Genomic DNA, 16,526 nt, shown 5'->3' with positions numbered 1-16,526 from the left:
ACGTGTCGCCAGTGATGGAGAGAGGGAGGTGGGGAGGAGGAGGAGGACGCGAGAGTGAGAGAGGGGGAGAGAGAGAGGTTGACGGTTGCTAGGTGACGGGGCGCATATACTGAATTTTAACAAAAGAACAGGGAAAGAGGGAGAGGGAGAGAGAGAGTGTGAGAGAGGAGAGGAGAGAGGGAGGGAGAGAGGTAAAGAGAGAGATCCGAGAAATTGAATACATGTAGAACATATATATTTAGATATATATTTTTCAGCGTGCGTGCCTGTGCGTGTGTGTGTGTGCGTGTGTGTGCGTGTGTGTGGTGGTGGCGGCGGCGGCGGCGGCGGCGGTGGGGGGGGACACCCGCAAAACGGATACCTCAAAAAGGAAGGATGTGAAAAAGGATGGAGGGACGCAGGAAAAGAGGGGGGAAAGGCTGGTGAAAAACAGTAAGTACATTTGTTTTAATTATATTTGCGGTGCGGAGGTATTTTTTTTTCTGTCGCCACTTCACCCCGCGCACACACGCACGCACACAGACTCTGTGTTGCTTGGATTAATTGCGGCTCGGGCAGTGAGAGGGTGCTACGCGTCATTGAGGCTGAGGGAGAACGGGGCTGAACGGGGCTCGGGTGTCGGCATCCGCACGGACGCTCGTGACGGGTGGACGGACGGGCGGACGCGCGGCCGGGGACGGAGCGGTGGAAGCGGCCGGCGCACCGGGCTTTGACCCCTCTGTCATTGCTGCGCCTGGAAACTCTCGAGCCTCTCAGCCCCCGAACGCATCCGCTCGCGCGCAGCAGCCGGGACAGATCGTCCGACGGCACACACAGTTCACTCAATACCGGCAATTCAGTGAATCATATAGACTAAACCTTTAGGCTGCGATTGTGTCTGCCAGGATTTTTCTATGCATTATTAATAGAGACAGAGTTTGGGTTCCGTTTAAGTCTTTAAACACCGGCGCCGGCTGCAGTTCTCCCTCTCGCTGCGCTGCGGATGCATTAATTGAGGTGATCATATCTGTTGATGTTCATTTTCTCCGGCTGCGTGGCCAACGTTGGCGCGTGAGCGTGTGTATCGGTGTGTATGCGCGCGCGCGCGCGCGCGGAGGGTTGTATGTCCGCTTGCGCATCTTATATAGGCGCCGCTAAGCCCGCAAGATTGCCGATCAGTTCTTGCTCTTGATCTATTTTTATCCCGATACGCTGAATATTTGGGCGTGTGGCAGCGCACTGTTATCCCTCTGTTGCCACCGAGGAATTTTCCCCACCGGGCTGACTTGCCTCAAACACTCTCAGACAGCTGGAACGAGCGGGTACCCCCCCCCCCCCCCCCCCCCCCCAACACCGCCACCACCACCACCCAGCCTGGAGAACGAGTACGTGGGAGATTGCACTTTGTGGGTAGATTCCTAAATATGCCAGAATGACTTTAAGTTTCTGTTTAGTGATTCTGTGATAGAGCAGAAATGGAAAACAAATATGAACCTTTGCCTCATCGCCCTCATCATCACCAGCCTCGTCTGGAACGCAGGCCTCGAGCACAGAGACCACCGGAGGAGAACATCATCACTGTTGACCTGTCAGCTGGAGAGGCGCAGTGTTGCTCCTCTCACAGATTTGCTGCAGTGATTGGGGATGCGAGATCCCATTTACACGGCCTGCTCCGTGAAGCCACTCAATGCATTTATCCAGATGGAAATTGGATTTAATTAGTTTGTTTTTCCGTTTCTGTGGGGTGTTTGCTGCCGCTCTCAGGTGAATTCTCCAGCTGATATCCATTTCAATCAGCCTTTTCACCCACAGGTGATGCGCTCCGTTCTGTTTGTCACCCCCCCCCCCCCCCCCCCCCACACACACACACCCCCTCCATAACCGTAAAGCCCCGCGAAAGCGCACACGCAGGAATACTGCAGCGCGGTGCACCAGGCACCGCTGCCCGCGGAGCCTCGCCGTCGGCGTGAGAGCCCCCTTCTCCCCCGATCTGTCGTACAGTTGCCCAGAGAGACCTGTACTGTACCAGCTGTGAGCAGGGGGCAGACAGGAGGGGAGGGCTGATGAGAGAGACAGACAGACAGCGTGGAGGGGGAGGAGGTGAGGGATGGGAGATGGAGGGGAGGCATAAGGGGAAAGCCAGGTGAGGGAGAGAAAAGGCAGCAGAAGGAAGGGGCGAGCGAGGAGGAGCGGTGGCTGGAGCTGAGTATCAGAGGGAGACGTGGTCGGGAGGCACGGGAGGAAAGACGAGAGAAAGAGAGTCAACATTTGTGTGCTTGTTTTCGTCTCCAGCCCCCTGGTCTTCATCAATTTCACCTCATTGATTCATCGACTTTTGCACAGAAAACCTTGAAGCTTAGCTCAATCCCCCCTCGCTTGTCTCTCTTTTCTGCCGCCAATCCCCCTGTTCCTTATTGCCTCAATCCTTTCCGTCTTTTCCCTCACCCCTGCAACCTGTGACTTCCTCTGCAGTTTCCTCCCCCCTTCCTCCCGCCTTCCCTTTCATCATTTGTTTGATGCAACATTAGTGGATGGTTTCTTCAATCCTGCAGCCCACCCGAACCACCCTCTCCCTGCACCCACTGTTCTTTTTAATACCACTAATTAAGGTAAAGCTCGTTAACATAGAGCATCAATTAGTCTTTAACAAGATCAGAGGCTGGTGTTTTGTAGCGATTACAGGACTCTCCTCTCCGAGTGTTCTTTGGACGTCTCCGGGTTTTGCTGATAAACGCATTGGATATTCACTCTGGCCTGAAGCGGTGGCATGCCAAGAATTTAATACATGTTGGCAGTGCATCGCTGTGACGTGTTGTGTCTTTGACCGATTATTTGAATGGAGTGCTCTGTTTCCATACAAATTTGTTGGAAGGCTCACTCACAGCAACAAATAAATCAAAGCCATTAACTACAAATCTATATTTTCTCTGATAGCATCTCTGATTAGTGCTCATTAAACAAATCCATATCATTTCAGGAAAAGAATACCCTCCACTGGAGTCAGCAGGGGAGACAATTTATCAGATTGATTCCTTCTCTGCTGCTGCAATTGCGCTGAAGTCTAAATTGCACGCTGTAGCCTTAAGGTTACATAATGCATGAAGTGACTTTGTATTTGAGTGAAAAGAATGTGTGTTAGGTTAAGCGTTACGTTATTGAGACAAAACTGAGCATCCTCATCAGCTGAACACACAGCTGTAACTGAGAATGTAGTTTATGGATAAAAGGCAAACAGCTGATGGTGAAGACCTCAGATGTCGGACGATCAGAGTGTGGATGACTTGTTGATATTACGCAGCAGAGGCTTCAGCAGCTTTTGCTTGTTAATAATTACTCTGTGGAAAAATAATAAACGTTACGGCTGAAAAGTGTTAAAATCTTCTTTGTTGTGTGACGTTCAGCTGTAAAATAGTATGTGGGACAAAGCGAAGCGTTTGAAAACATATTTAATTGAGCTCCATTTTTTTCACTAGTGGTTATATGAAGATTGATTTCAGTTTCTGCTCAGCATTAACAAAGCAACTTTCCAGGCAGCGTTAGTGAGGCTACAGCAAATATCTGCTGATGCTTCTGTCACAGACGCCAGGCTTTCAGTGACGACTCAAAGTACCTGCCACTAATTAGATGTAACACTTTTGATTGTGACAAGTGCTGGAAAAACAGGAAGCATCCAGTCCGTGATTCACGTTGCCTGCTTTTTAATAAGCTTTCAAAGTCATGTCTGCCAGTGGGGAGAACAGCTGGATTCAGACGGTGTTTTACAGTAGCACACGCTGGGAGTCTGGGTGTCACAAACAGCGCTGCCGTGTGTGCGGAACCTTAGGAGGAGCTTCGTTATCAACGCAGCGCGTTCCACTGGGGCGACAGCGGCGCCGAAGGGCGGCCCCCCGGCCCGGGCCCAGTCCCACGCTAGGCCCAGAGCAGCCAGCAAACAGGAAGAGGTGGGAGCAGGCGGGTGGGGGAGGGGGAGGGTGGGGGTGAGTACTGACAGACAGACAGACGGACGCACGCTGAAACAAATCACACAGAGACGGCGACGCACGCAACGGCGCCGGAGAGTTTAGTGGGAGCGCTTGCACACAATCGCTACTGAACAGGTGCGCACACACACACACACACACACACACACACACCTGAGCCAACGTCCCGGGGCTTGTTTTGGGAATACAAGTCTGGAGGCAGCTAGCAGGCACAGAGCTTCACATGGCTGCATGCAATACACAGTCACACACAGTCAGAGGGAGTACATTCAGGCAGGAGGCCCATGGGATCGCACACACACACACACACACACACTGAACAGGACACTTGCGCACACAGTTTTGGATGAGAGGACCTAAGCAGTTACATACACCACGGAGTGCGGCACATGTAGGACTGCGCACGCACACAGACACGCACACGCCCAGAACCCGCCAATAATCACAGCGTAGATGTTTTGGGGTGTGCAGCGTTTTGCTGCAGTGTGCTGTGGTCCCTCGTGATGATGGATGGGGCAGGAAATGACAGCATAAGTGGTTATTAAAAAGAGGAAATGGGGGCATTTATAAAAGGGGCGCCTGTATCTGCCGCCGCCGCGGCGCGTGGCCCCGGACTGCGGCGAGCTGCTCCCTGAACCGTGAGCCTCCCAGCGCTGCCTCCTGCACAGAACCGGCCCTGTTCCAACCCTCCTCGGAGCCAAGTCCAACCTGTTTTGTCGCTCTCCCACTTCACACGAAAACAGCTTCGCTCCGTTTCAGTTCAAGTCCGAACACGAGCCGTCTCCGTGAGCAGGTGCCGTCTGTACAGCGGTTCCACCTGGATGGGATTCACGCAGACAATATGCTCGGGGTGCAGGTCGTCCGCTGGTCAGGATTCATTTGTTCTCAGTTCAGGGTGTGAGGTTTCATTATTCAAATTGGACACTTTTTTGCACTGAAGCTTCATTAGTCTATCTCCGGAAAGGTGATTAGGAGTGAATGCTCTCTTTTCAATTATGAAATAGCAATTACAATTACAATCAAATTCTCCAAAGCAGCCAATAAACGGTCGCGTTTCGAGCGGCACGTGGAGTCGACGGCGACGTGACGTCCTCTCCGCCAGCGGCTGCAGCTTCTGGAGAACCAGACGCTCAAATGCACATTTTGCACCGAGCGGTGATTGGAAACAGCAAAGAGATCAATTGTTGGCACCGGATACTGTGTGTCAGCGATATCCAAACATTTAGCTGCTACAAAGCTCCCATCACACACTGTCTATATCAAGTGTCAGATTGTGAAGATAAATAGTTCTATGCACTCGTGGGTTCACGTGTGCGTTTGTGTATGAAGCGTGCGCGTGTACTTTCAGACAAACGCTGCTGAGTCACCGTTCATGTGTCACCGCCATATTGGCAGAGTGGGAAGAACAGGAAAACCTCTTGTTATTCCCACTTTTTCCAAGATGGTCGTCACTCCAGATAAATACAATTAAGTCTGAACCAGCAGACAAGCAAACAGCGTCCAGCTCATTGTATTCAAACGCAACATTCATAGTGTTTGTAGCTCCGCCACCGATTTGGCAGCTGTTTTTTATGTTACATACTAGTGGAGTTCTGGCTCCGGCCATGTGAAGACAGCGCAGTCGGGCACAGTCATTTTTTCCTGCTAACCTTTCACCACCTCTGCTCCTGAGAATCATCTGAGGCTTCGCACAAAAGCCCTCCGCCGCTCCGCAGTCCTCCCCGTCGGGCTCCTTTCTGCACGGGAGTGGATTTTCCGAGCTGCGCCAGCGCGCTAACATTTACCGTCCACAGTCGGCCGACAGAAGTGTTTATAACACCTCGGCTCCGGAGCCAGATGTGCCGTGAAGGCGGCCTCGGCCCGGCGCCGTCATGCAGCCCCGCGTCTCGGACCACGCAGCCCGTCCGTATGTGTGGCGTCTGCTGCTGCTGCTGCATCTGTGTGTGTGTGACCTTGTAAGACGTGATAGTCATCGGGGAAGGTTTCCCACAGCAGTTGATGCTGCGCGGCCTCGCACTGAGATTGTGAATCATTACCATGTGGCGCTGGGCGCCTTTTTTTTTCTCATAGTCGGTGGCTGTTGCAGAGCGTTCGCCCTGCAGGTCCTGCAGCGTCACCTGCCTTTCATCTGGCGCTTTTAATTAGTGACTGATTTAGATCTGACTAGGTGATCCCACTGTCTGGCCAATCAATGTGGGAGTTAATGGAAGCACTGGTGCAGGCACCGGCAAGCAACTGAAATGGGAAAATAACGCGTTTAACGCTGCTGTTAAAGTATGAGCGTGAGCCTTAACATCAACTATAAATATTCCTATTCTACTGTAATTTGTTCCAGATTTCAATATCAGCGCTTTAAAAAACAATAAGACAAACATTTCATTCATGAATGTACAGTACATTATGTAAATGCACAGCATGGGCACATTTATTCTTAGATGATTGCGCTGGATTGATAGCGCTCTTATATTGAAGCAATTCTCCCCAAACACAAAACCCTGGGAGCTACTGCACACACACCCATAAAAGGCTGAGCAGTGAGAAATTACTTGTTTTAAAGCTAACATGAGATAATCCCCCCGGCCACCAAGCAATATCTTAACAGAGCTTTAAGGGGCTAAAAAATTACAGCAAACTATTTACACGGGCGTTGAATGAGCCACATGATGCAGCGTTACAGTCAGCGTTGGAGCAGAGGGTTCTGGACAAGGAGCCGCTGCAGTCATGCGCTGCTCGCTGGTAGATGTCACATGTTGAGGAGGGGGAGTGAAATACCCCTGTTCTCCGGCCAGTGTCAGACTAAGCACTTATATTACACAAGCATTGGCAGTGGGCATACAAACTCTGTAGTGTCCTTAAAGAACCATTTTATTCATTCAAGTGGAGTTAGTATAAACCACTTAGGCTTATTATAATGATACCCTGTTCGCCATGATATGAATTCCTGATGCAAGATCCCCAGACAGTATTGAAATATTATTCAAACACAAATTCCATGTGGTTTATGCAGCCTGTATAACTCAAAATACAGCGTGAATTGCCCTGAGAATAAGAATGAATGACGGGGGCCTGAAGATAACGCGCACAAATAACGGGAATAATTCCAGGTGCTGGGGATTTATTACAAAGCAAACTGAAACCAGTAACAGGTCGTTAAATTCATCAGCTAATTTACCACTGACTCATAAGTTTATAGCACAGCATTGCCGCAATTACTCGACATGTTCCAAGTGATATTGAAGCTAAATTAAACATTAGTTAATTATGGACTCAGAGCTGAATGTAACTTGGGGAGCTGAAATGCAGATATGCCAGATATTCCAGTAATAATCATCTGTAATGGATGAGGCTTCCAGTCACTGTTTTTGTTCCTGGTGCAGCAGAAACCGCAATGGGCGCGACTAAGATATTTTTCTTTTTGTTAAAAATGAGGTCAGAGAGTGGTTAGTGCTACGGGGTGCGGGGTCAGCTTCATCTCGTCTCCATCAATTCATAGAGGGAAGCGAAACAAGGAGCGTCCTCCCATCAAGTAATGAAACGAATCCCCTGGACGTACAGAAGTGAAGTCCACTTAATTGACACTGTCTCTTGGCAGAAGTGTTTAATGCGAAGTCATAAAGAAGCGTCTGAATTAAAGGCACGACCATGTGAACCTGGGCTGAGTCTGCTGTAAAATTAAAGCCCCTCGAAATGTCAGAATAAAATGTTTTTAGCGTGAAAAAAACAAAACATCAAAGTGAGATGTCAAGGTGACTGTCTCATTTTGTTCTTGAAAAAGGTTACAAAACATGGAGGAGGACAAATGAAAACAAGCTGCAAAAAACCCAACAACCAACATCCACAATCAATGGATATTTGACATTTTACCATTACTGTATAGGTGGAATTAGATTTTTGCATTTGCAGATGAAGGCGTCTTCCGTTAGTCGTAGGTTTAAATGTCGGCTAAGCCCCCAGTGGAACTGTTCCAAATCAAAATTGTGTGTCCAGCTCTAATCTTGTTATCGCTCCATGGCAAATGGCACAAAAACGTTTTCAAATGGCTGCATGTCTCTGACAGTTGTGTCACCGGGTTGTGTAAGTAGCTGTCGTTATGGCGCTGCCTATTGAAACGGCTTCTGATAACTATGGCTGTTCTGTCAGAGGGAGGCAGCTCCAGGCGTCACCGCTGCCGTTTACAGCCATGCAGTAAAAACCTACACGCACACACACACACACACACACAAAAACACACACACACACACGGTACTTTATGCCCTGCTGCTGCATGCTGCGCTACTCACCCATCACTCTGCACACTATGCACAATGAGAACAAGAGCCCCTCGCCTGCCTGGTGGCTCTTCTGCTCGACAGGGATCAAAGAGAGAGACAGAGAGCGGGAGCGGGCGAGAAAAATGAGAGAGAGGAAGTGAGGGAGGGGAGGAAGTACAGGCTGAACGAGGTACAGGACAAGGTTGTGTGGCAAGAATGAGGGAGGGCCGGGGCTGTGGGAGTGGGAGTGGGGGGAAGAGAGATAGGAGAGCACCGCTGGTGACAGCGAGGTGAAGGTGTGAATGAATGAAAGGATGAATGAACCAGTGAAACCCACGAATCAAAGTGACTCAGTGAGACAGACTGAGTGCGTTTTGTGGGCTTGCTCATGCCTCCGTGTGTGTGTGTGTGTGTGTGTGTGTGTGTGTCAAGTGAGAGAGTGTGAGCAAGTGGATGAGTGGGTGAACAAGTGCAGCAGGACAGAGCGAGATTGGGAAAAGGGAGAAAGAAAGGGAGAGAGGATCTGTTCCGTCAGAGAGGACACACTCCAGTGGCTGTGATTGAAGTATGGGCCAATTAACATGAGGAGCATTGAGCTCCAGCTGCACTCTTCTCTTCATTCCTCCGCTTCCCCACACTGTCATATTACCCCTGCATGACACACACACACACACGCACACACACACACACACACACACACACACACACACACACACACACACACACACACACACACACACACACACACACACACACACACTGATGCACTCACATATATGTGCTCTGTGGGCTTCGCTTTATCTTATGGCTTACTATATATTACAGCTCTGGACCTAAGGATATTATAGAGCAGTTTACTAAGACCTTAAATGTGGACGAATGGCTGAAAGAATGTATTTCTTCATCTTCATGGGAGTTCTTATTATAAGCACTTGCAGAGGTCTAATATAGAGCCAGCAATTTCTCCTAATGGTGAACAGCAGGGGGCCCCCGGCGCGGGCCCCCGGCGCGGGCCCCCGGCGCGGGCCCCCGGCGCGGGCCCCCGGCGCGGGGCCCCCGGCGCGGGCCCCGGCGCGGGCCCCCGGCGCGGGCCCCCGGCGCGGGCCCCCGGCGCTACCACGGCTCCTCGCCGCAGGCTCCGCGCAGCCGTTTCCCCACTTGCATCTGCTCAGCGGAGCCCAACGCGCCGCCTCCGTCGGAGCTCACACTGACTTTTACCCGAGAGGGCCTGGCCTGCGTTGCCACCGGAGGCACTTGCTGCGGCACAGCCACTTTAGGGGGAGGGAGGTGATCTCTAAAGCACCGCTTGTTTCTCCACCCCATCACGCTGACACCGAGAATCAATTTTTCATCGGGTGTTTACAGGCTGTGCAACTTTTGTTTTGTCTCTTTGGTAGTTGCAGGAACAGTAAAGGTTCTGCTGGTCTCTACGAAAACGCAGATCACCTGACCTTTCAACTAAGCCAACGCGCTTCTGTGCACATGCTAATGCTAATTCCTATAGATAACCATTGAGGATCACACTGGCGCATTATGCAGAGTAAATCACTTGTTTAAGTGCGGAAATGACGAGATGAATTTTGATTGTGAAGCACTGGCTGGCAATGTTGGAAGGAGAAGAGGAGCCCGGCTTGCCTGTGTCGCTGTCTCTTATCTTCTTGATTAGCTGTCTCCGTCAGCCTGAGAATATTCCTGCTCTTAAGTACTCGGTGAATATTCCTGAAGGTGTTTTTAGTTTGCTTCTAACGGTGGCTGCCATGTACGCCGGCTTCTGTGCGGCTGTTAACGCCACTTTCTTTGTTTAAGAAGACAAACTAAACAGACTCGGAGGGAAATAATTACACTGTAGCTACACTATGCTGCTTATTACAATGATTGATAAATTGAAAGATCAACAATGTACAATGCAAACACATTAGTGTACTGTAAGTGCGATATAATGATGTAGATAGCAAATGATGATGGAAGGTGGATGCACCATGGAGAAAAGGAATCATCAAAGAAAGTACTTTGAGATTTGAAAGGTTTTCAATTTTCCTTCTTGGTGTTGTTTTTTCTTTTCAAGTCAGAATAAAAGAATAAATTATAATATTTTTATTCTAGCATTTCAAATTTAAGCCCCCAAAACCCTGATATGTTACAAATCATTCAAATGAACACACTTTTAACTACTGCTATTATAATATCATGTGATGGCCAGATTCCAAATGCTTAATAACTAACGGAAAACCTGCTCAGGGAAAACAGAAATCCATGCACTTTTTATTAATCGATCCCAATTTAAACATTCATCGCGCTGGAGCTGGTTTCTCTCCAAATAAAAACCCCGGAGGAGCGAGAAAATGCAAACATTTGCATCTTAACAAAGGATTCATTTATGGTTGAAAATCAAATGAAACCGTAATCTCTCTCCCTCTGTGATTGAGTGTGCGCCCGTAATGAACTACACAGCGAGACGCTCGGACGCGGGTTTGACTGCGACGTACGGTGCGTGTTCGCCGCTTTAACGTCGCTGTCGCGCGCTCAGGGACACGCGGCGGGAGCCGTTCCGTAGTGAGACGCTGCTTCACGCGTCTGCGGAGGAGTGCGGGAGCGCTGGCGTGCGGCGACAGGCTACCTGTTAGCGGCTCCGAGTTTTCCTCCCCGCCCGTCTCCGTCTCCTCCACCTCTTTGCCTTTGTGGAAAACAAACGAACAACAAAGCCCCGTTTTTCATCCATCTTCCCTTCATTATTACGTTCCACTCCTCCCTCTCCTCCACTAACGGCTCTGTCTCTCCCCATTGCTCCGCGCCTCCGTCTTTTTCTCACCCGTATCTCTTCACCTTCCTCTCATTCCGTCGGCCGCGCACGCACGCACCCAGAGGCCTGTCACTCAAAAACAGAAGGTTTGCCGGCGCGTTTGTTTAGGCCAAACACGTCTACACGTCGCTGTAATCAATATTGCCTTTCCTGCTGCTCTCCTTTCATATTACACGCCGCCATCTCTCCCCACTTCGTCCTCTCCGTCCCCCTTGTCTCCCACTCCAGCCGGGCTCCTTCCCTCCCGTGGGTCAATCCATCTTCAGTCACATGCCCCGTGTGTACAGTCTCTTTCCATTCTATTAATTTCACAGCGTACTTTCTCATTCCTCCGCTTTTTTTGCCCTGCGCCCCCGTCTCTTCTATTCTTTGCTGCCTTTTCGTTCCGCGGCCAAGAGACGGATCAGGGTCGAGGAATCGGCAGACTGTAACAAAGACGCGGGAGTCAGATGAAGACGGAGCGGAGGGAGAGCGGAGCCGCAGGAGGAGACGGCGACTTTAGAGGGAGCGCTATGTCAACAGGCTCCGGTTAATCAATGCAATTGTGTTAAGTACCTGAAGCACTGGAAATGGGAAGAAATGACGGCGAATATGAAAAGGCAGCGCACAGGAGAGCTGGGGGGAGGGAGCGAGGGGGGGGGGGGGGGGGGGTCAGCTGGCACCAGAAGTAAATTGAAAATGATGTGCTGTGTTTTTGTATGTGAGTGTGGCTCATATATTAACCCTGCAATCTCCCAGGTAGTCATTATCCTCCACGTGGCCGTCGGTGGGAGCGCGTGTGTGTGTGTGTGTGTGTGTGTGTGTGTGTGTGTGTGTGTGTGTGTGTGCGTACACTGCGTTAACCCTTGCGCCGCTCCGTCGGTAAGCCGCGATACTCCACGGGCACAAGCGTGACCGTGCGTTCGTCTATCGAGCGGGTGCGTGCGTGCGTGCGTGCGTGCGTGCGTGCGTGCGTGCGTGCGTGCGTGGCTGCGGCTGTGTGAGGGCCAGTGTGTGTACAGTGGTCTTAATTGTTGTTATCATTCATGCAGCACAATAACCACCTCGGCCTGCTATTAACTCTCTCTCTCCCTCCCTCTCTCTCTCCCTCCCTCTCTCTCTTTCTCGTCTCATCCTCATCTCTCTCTCCTGCCCGCTCCTGCTCTTCTCCCTCCCTCTCCTCTCTCTCCTCTGTCTTGACTCTCTCTCTCAGCTCTCTCTATCTCCCGTCTCCGTCGCTCTCTCCTCATATCCTCCCTCTCTCTCATCTCGCTCTCTCTCTCTCTCGCCTCCATCGATCGCTCTCGTCCTCGGGCTCACTCCTGCCTCCGAATCTCAACTCTCTCTCTCTCCCTCTCTCTCTCTCTCTCTCTCTCTCCCTCTCTCTCTTCCTCTCTCGCCCTCCTTCCCTCTAACGGCCACTTTCTATTTTTCCTCATATTGTTCCTTCGCTGCCTGCAGCCTGAATAGCACCCATTTCATCTTCTGTCTTGCTTCCTTTTTCATCCTCGCTGTTAGTTTCCCCCCTCTGCTTTCCAGTTTCCTCATCCCGCCTTTTCCACAGCTAACTTTTATTGGTCCGTGATTGGGTTCAGAATTCATTACTGTCTCTTTCTGTTTGCGTGACTTTCTTTTTGTTTCTTTTCTATCTGCTCCTCCCGTTCATCCTCTTCCTCCTTGATTTGATGTGATGTCCTCTGTACTGGACATTAAAAAGAACACTGTCTAACTTAATTTTAATTCTCCTGCTTGTTCTTCACCCTCTCCTTCTTCTTCTTCCTGCTGTCTCTCCTTCTTCCAGGCTCCCTCTCTTAGTGCGATACATATCTGCCTCCCCCCTTGGCAGGTTGCCATGGTCGCCATACCTACTCTCTCTCTCCTATTGGTCCTGGCAGAGTGGGCAGGTCTGGTTGACGCCTCCCCCCACCTCCTGCTCCGGCCCAGCCCGCGGGAGCGTGATGCGGGGGCCATGATGAACTTCAACATTGCCGTGATCCATGCCGGTGCCACGGTGCAGGCAGAGGCAGCGGTGGTGGGTCCCGGGGGCAGGGTGCTCTACCCCGGCTTCGGCCGGGTGTACGGCTCGCTGGGGGAGAGCGTGGTCACCCAGTGGGGGTCTGCCAACGTCATCTGGCTACAGGTTGGACTCCGTCTCCTCCGCCTGCTGCTCATTTAGACTTACTTGAAGGAAGGGAATAAAAACGACCATCCATTATTCATACTCACTCTCATTATTGGAGCTGAATGGACAGAACACTGCTGCTGTAGGAGCCCTGCAAATGACCAGGCTCCTCCTGCAGCTCTGCTCCCTGACCACAGCTTGTATCGTTAGCCAGAAATCATGAATGCGACATTCATTTTTTGTATGAGCAACACAAAGTCACAACACAACGCACCAGTTGGTCAACTCGCCCTGTCTTCTTCTTACTTTCCATCTTTACCTCACATCGCAGGTGAACGACAGCAGTCCAAAGACAGTGCTTTCCCAGCTGTGTGAGCTGCTGGCGGCGCGGCCCCTGCAGGGCCTGGTTTACGAAGAGGAGAGGCCCCCTCGCACAGCGTGGGGGCCTCTGGCCCCCATGCTGGAGTTTGTCTCTGCGCAAACAGGACTGCCTATAGTGGCAGTAGGAGGGGGAGCTGGGCTGGGGAGGATGCCACAGGTAGGAGGAGGGAAGACGGGTGGGGGTGGGAGGATGGCGAGAAGGTGTTTGCAGCGTGTGTGTGTGTGTGTGTGTGTGTGCGTGTGTGTGCGTGTGTGTGTGTGTATGTGTGTGTGCGTGTGTGTGCGTGTGTGTGTGTGTGTGTGCGTGTGTGTGGTGCCAAATGAGAGCACAGGTGAGTGGGACAGTGCTATGAAGGAAAGGGATAAAGCTGCTCACGCCGTCGCTAACGACGTACAGTGTCAGAATGTCGAACGTCCTCCCCGTGAGAAAAGGTTTTGGGGGAGGTGCCGGTGGGACGTTGGAGGAGCTGAAGGTCAGGGTCACTGATTTGCTGTAACTCTGCAGTGTTTGATCTGTAAATGGCACCGAGGAGGGGCTGTCGCTCTCCCTCTGATGTTCCTGAGAGGGACACCATCAGCAGACATGGGGGGGGGGTTAGGAGGGGGGGCTCTGTGTGTGTCCAATGTACATTTGCGTGTGATGCATTAGAGGAAAACTAGCGCTTCTCACCGTCGAACATCAAATGCAGCACTGCATCCGCGCTCACAATTACTGTAACTGCTTCTTCGCCATTTACTCTCAAGGAATTAAATTGTAGCACTTTGATGAACTTCTTTGAAGATATACCCTCGGCTAGTCCTCACCCCCCCCAGCCCCTAAACAGGCTCTTTAGAAACACTCCCTTCTGGATGTCATAGGAGAATTTGTGCAACAAACCAAGTTGTTTTAACCCTGAGGCTACAGGAGCGCTGCTGCTCCGCCAAAACTTCAAGCCCCATGATGCCGGCGCTCATGCCTATGAGTTATGCATAAAGATGGAGCAGTCCTGAGAGTTGTAGTTCTTTGTAGTGAAAATGTTGTTCCTCGCTGTTTCATAGCTCCAGTTGAGTCACAGTGTGGACAAGATCCCAGTGAGATGTTTAACCAGACCTGCTGCTCTCTTCCTCAAATCAGGAATCAGGTTCCATCTTTCTTCAGTTCAGCTCCTCTACTGCCCTCCAGTTAGAAGTCATCTTTGAGGTTCTGGAGGAGTACGACTGGACCGCCTTCTCGGTGGTCTCCACGCGTCACCACGGTTACCAGGACTTCCTGTCTGTGGTGGAGGGCCTGACGGACGGCTCGTTCATCGGCTGGGAGAAGAAGAGCGTCGTGATCCTGAACGTGACCGACGACCCCGGGGGGGCGCGCACGCGCAGGCTGCTGAAGGAGAACGAGGCGCAGGTGAGACAGGGGGGAGGGAGGGAGGGAAAGGGGGGAGGAAAGGGGAGGAAGCGCTGTGAGTGTCATTGGGGGCCTCCGTTGTGACAGGTGGCTTCCCAGCTTTTTCCTTCCTTCTTCGTCTCTCCCTCTGTCCCTCCACGTCTCCCTCTCCCCTCTCTCCTCTATCCCTCTGTTCTTCTCTCCCCCTCCCATCTGCCAACAGCACAACAGGAACCACGAGTCGCTCCGGAGTAATGAGCCCAGGAAGTTTGCTTCCTCCCTCTGAGTCCCATTGTAACATTTGGCATCTAAACTATGAAAAAATGATTATGGTGTGAAAAAGCTAATGATGAATGACCCACTGGCTTGATTTTTGAACCTGTCCAGTTCAGAGCTCCACTCCGGCGCTGATATAGCAGACGGTTCTTCGGATCGCTCCGTCTTTTAATTAATTTGACTTCACCTTGACCGTAATGACTCATGGATTCGGTTTGTACCTCAGGTCTGATTCATTATGGCTGCTTCCTGCTCTCCCTCTCCTGCCACTGGTGTCTTCTTCTTCTCCTTCTTCTTCTTCTTCTTCTTCTTCTTCTTCTTCTTCTTCTTCTTCTTCTTCTTCTTCTTCTTCTTCTTCTGCTGCTGCTTCTTCTCCTTCTGCTGCTGCTTCTTCTCCTTCTCCTTCTTCTTCTTCTTCTTCTTCTTCTTCTTCTTCTTCTTCTTCTTCTTCTTCTTCTTCTTCTTCTTCTTCTTCTTCTTCTCTTCCTCTATTTTCTTTCCTCTTGATCTGATGTTTTCCTCCACTGTCCTTCCTTCATCTCTTTTGACCCCCCCCCCCCCCCCCCCATCGTTCCCTAAACATCCTCCTTGACCTCCTGGCGAATCTTTGGCTCATCTCTGTCTCTTTTCTGCTCCCTGCCCCCCCTCCTGTCGCCCCTCCTGCCTCTCTTTGCCTGGAGACAAGCTCGCTCTCCTCCATCTCTGTGTGGCTCCGGTTCGACCCTCGTGTCCACTCGCCCGTCCCCCTTGCTGCATGTCTCCTGAGTCGCAGGCTGCTCAGTTTAGTCTGGGTCACTGCCGCTGTTCCCGCACGGACGCTGCATCTCTGCTCCTAAGTGTGCGTGCACGGATCCTTAAGTCTCCACACGGCTGGAGTCACTGATAATATAACGCAGTGCCTGCGACGGGCTGCTGCGGTCCAGTCCCTCCTTTTAACCTTGCTTTTCACAGCAGCTCCATCAGTTCAGGCCTTATAGATGCTTGGGGCCACAGAGTGATGCTGCATATGCATTAGATCCTGCCTTTGCCCTGCACAGTATATATACAGTAATATCTGTTCTATTGTGGATGGACTGATGCAGGTCTCTGTGTCAATTTCTTCTCAAAGCTCTCGCTGTCTGCCTTTTGTTCCATTACACCTTCAGCTTCTGCCTTGTCAGTATTTCTTTTGCTCTCTCTCTCTCCTTCCGTTGTGTCGTTCCTCTTTCTCCGTTTCCCATCTTTAGATATTGTGCGTCTGTATATAACTCTGGTGCTCTCCTTCCCTCCGTAATTCAGTCTCCCTCTCTGTCTGTCACCTTCTTCCTCCCTCCCTCCCTCCCTCCCTCCCTTCCTCCTCCCCCCCGTCACTCTCATTCCCTTCCTAATTCACTGGAGGTTTATTGGCATACAGGCAGGA

At 51.1% G+C, this 16,526-nt stretch overlaps 1 protein-coding gene across 5 annotated transcripts in view; it reads left to right on the top strand.

Annotated features, from left to right (window-relative positions):
- The window catches only part of LOC114843023 (glutamate receptor ionotropic, NMDA 2D), a 69,291-nt gene that overhangs the window by 28,309 nt on the left and 24,456 nt on the right, over nucleotides 1–16,526 (top strand). For 3 of the 5 annotated variants that reach the window (XM_029129205.3, XM_029129206.3, XM_041067785.1), the window contains 3 exons: nucleotides 12,790–13,128; nucleotides 13,442–13,648; nucleotides 14,606–14,872. In XM_029129205.3, the coding sequence (XP_028985038.1) occupies nucleotides 12,790–13,128; nucleotides 13,442–13,648; nucleotides 14,606–14,872 (813 nt within the window). Of the gene's footprint in view, nucleotides 1–2; nucleotides 433–12,789; nucleotides 13,129–13,441; nucleotides 13,649–14,605; nucleotides 14,873–16,526 lie in introns of those variants that run through there. The other 2 variants (XM_055503085.1, XM_029129207.3) reach the window with 2 other exon arrangements.

The sequence above is a fragment of the Betta splendens genome, chromosome 16 (assembly GCF_900634795.4).
Source record: "Betta splendens chromosome 16, fBetSpl5.4, whole genome shotgun sequence".
In the NCBI taxonomy this organism is placed as follows: Eukaryota; Metazoa; Chordata; class Actinopteri; order Anabantiformes; family Osphronemidae; genus Betta; species Betta splendens.
Note: the sequence above shows the minus strand (reverse complement) of the source record. Positions and strands in the feature narration are given on the sequence as shown.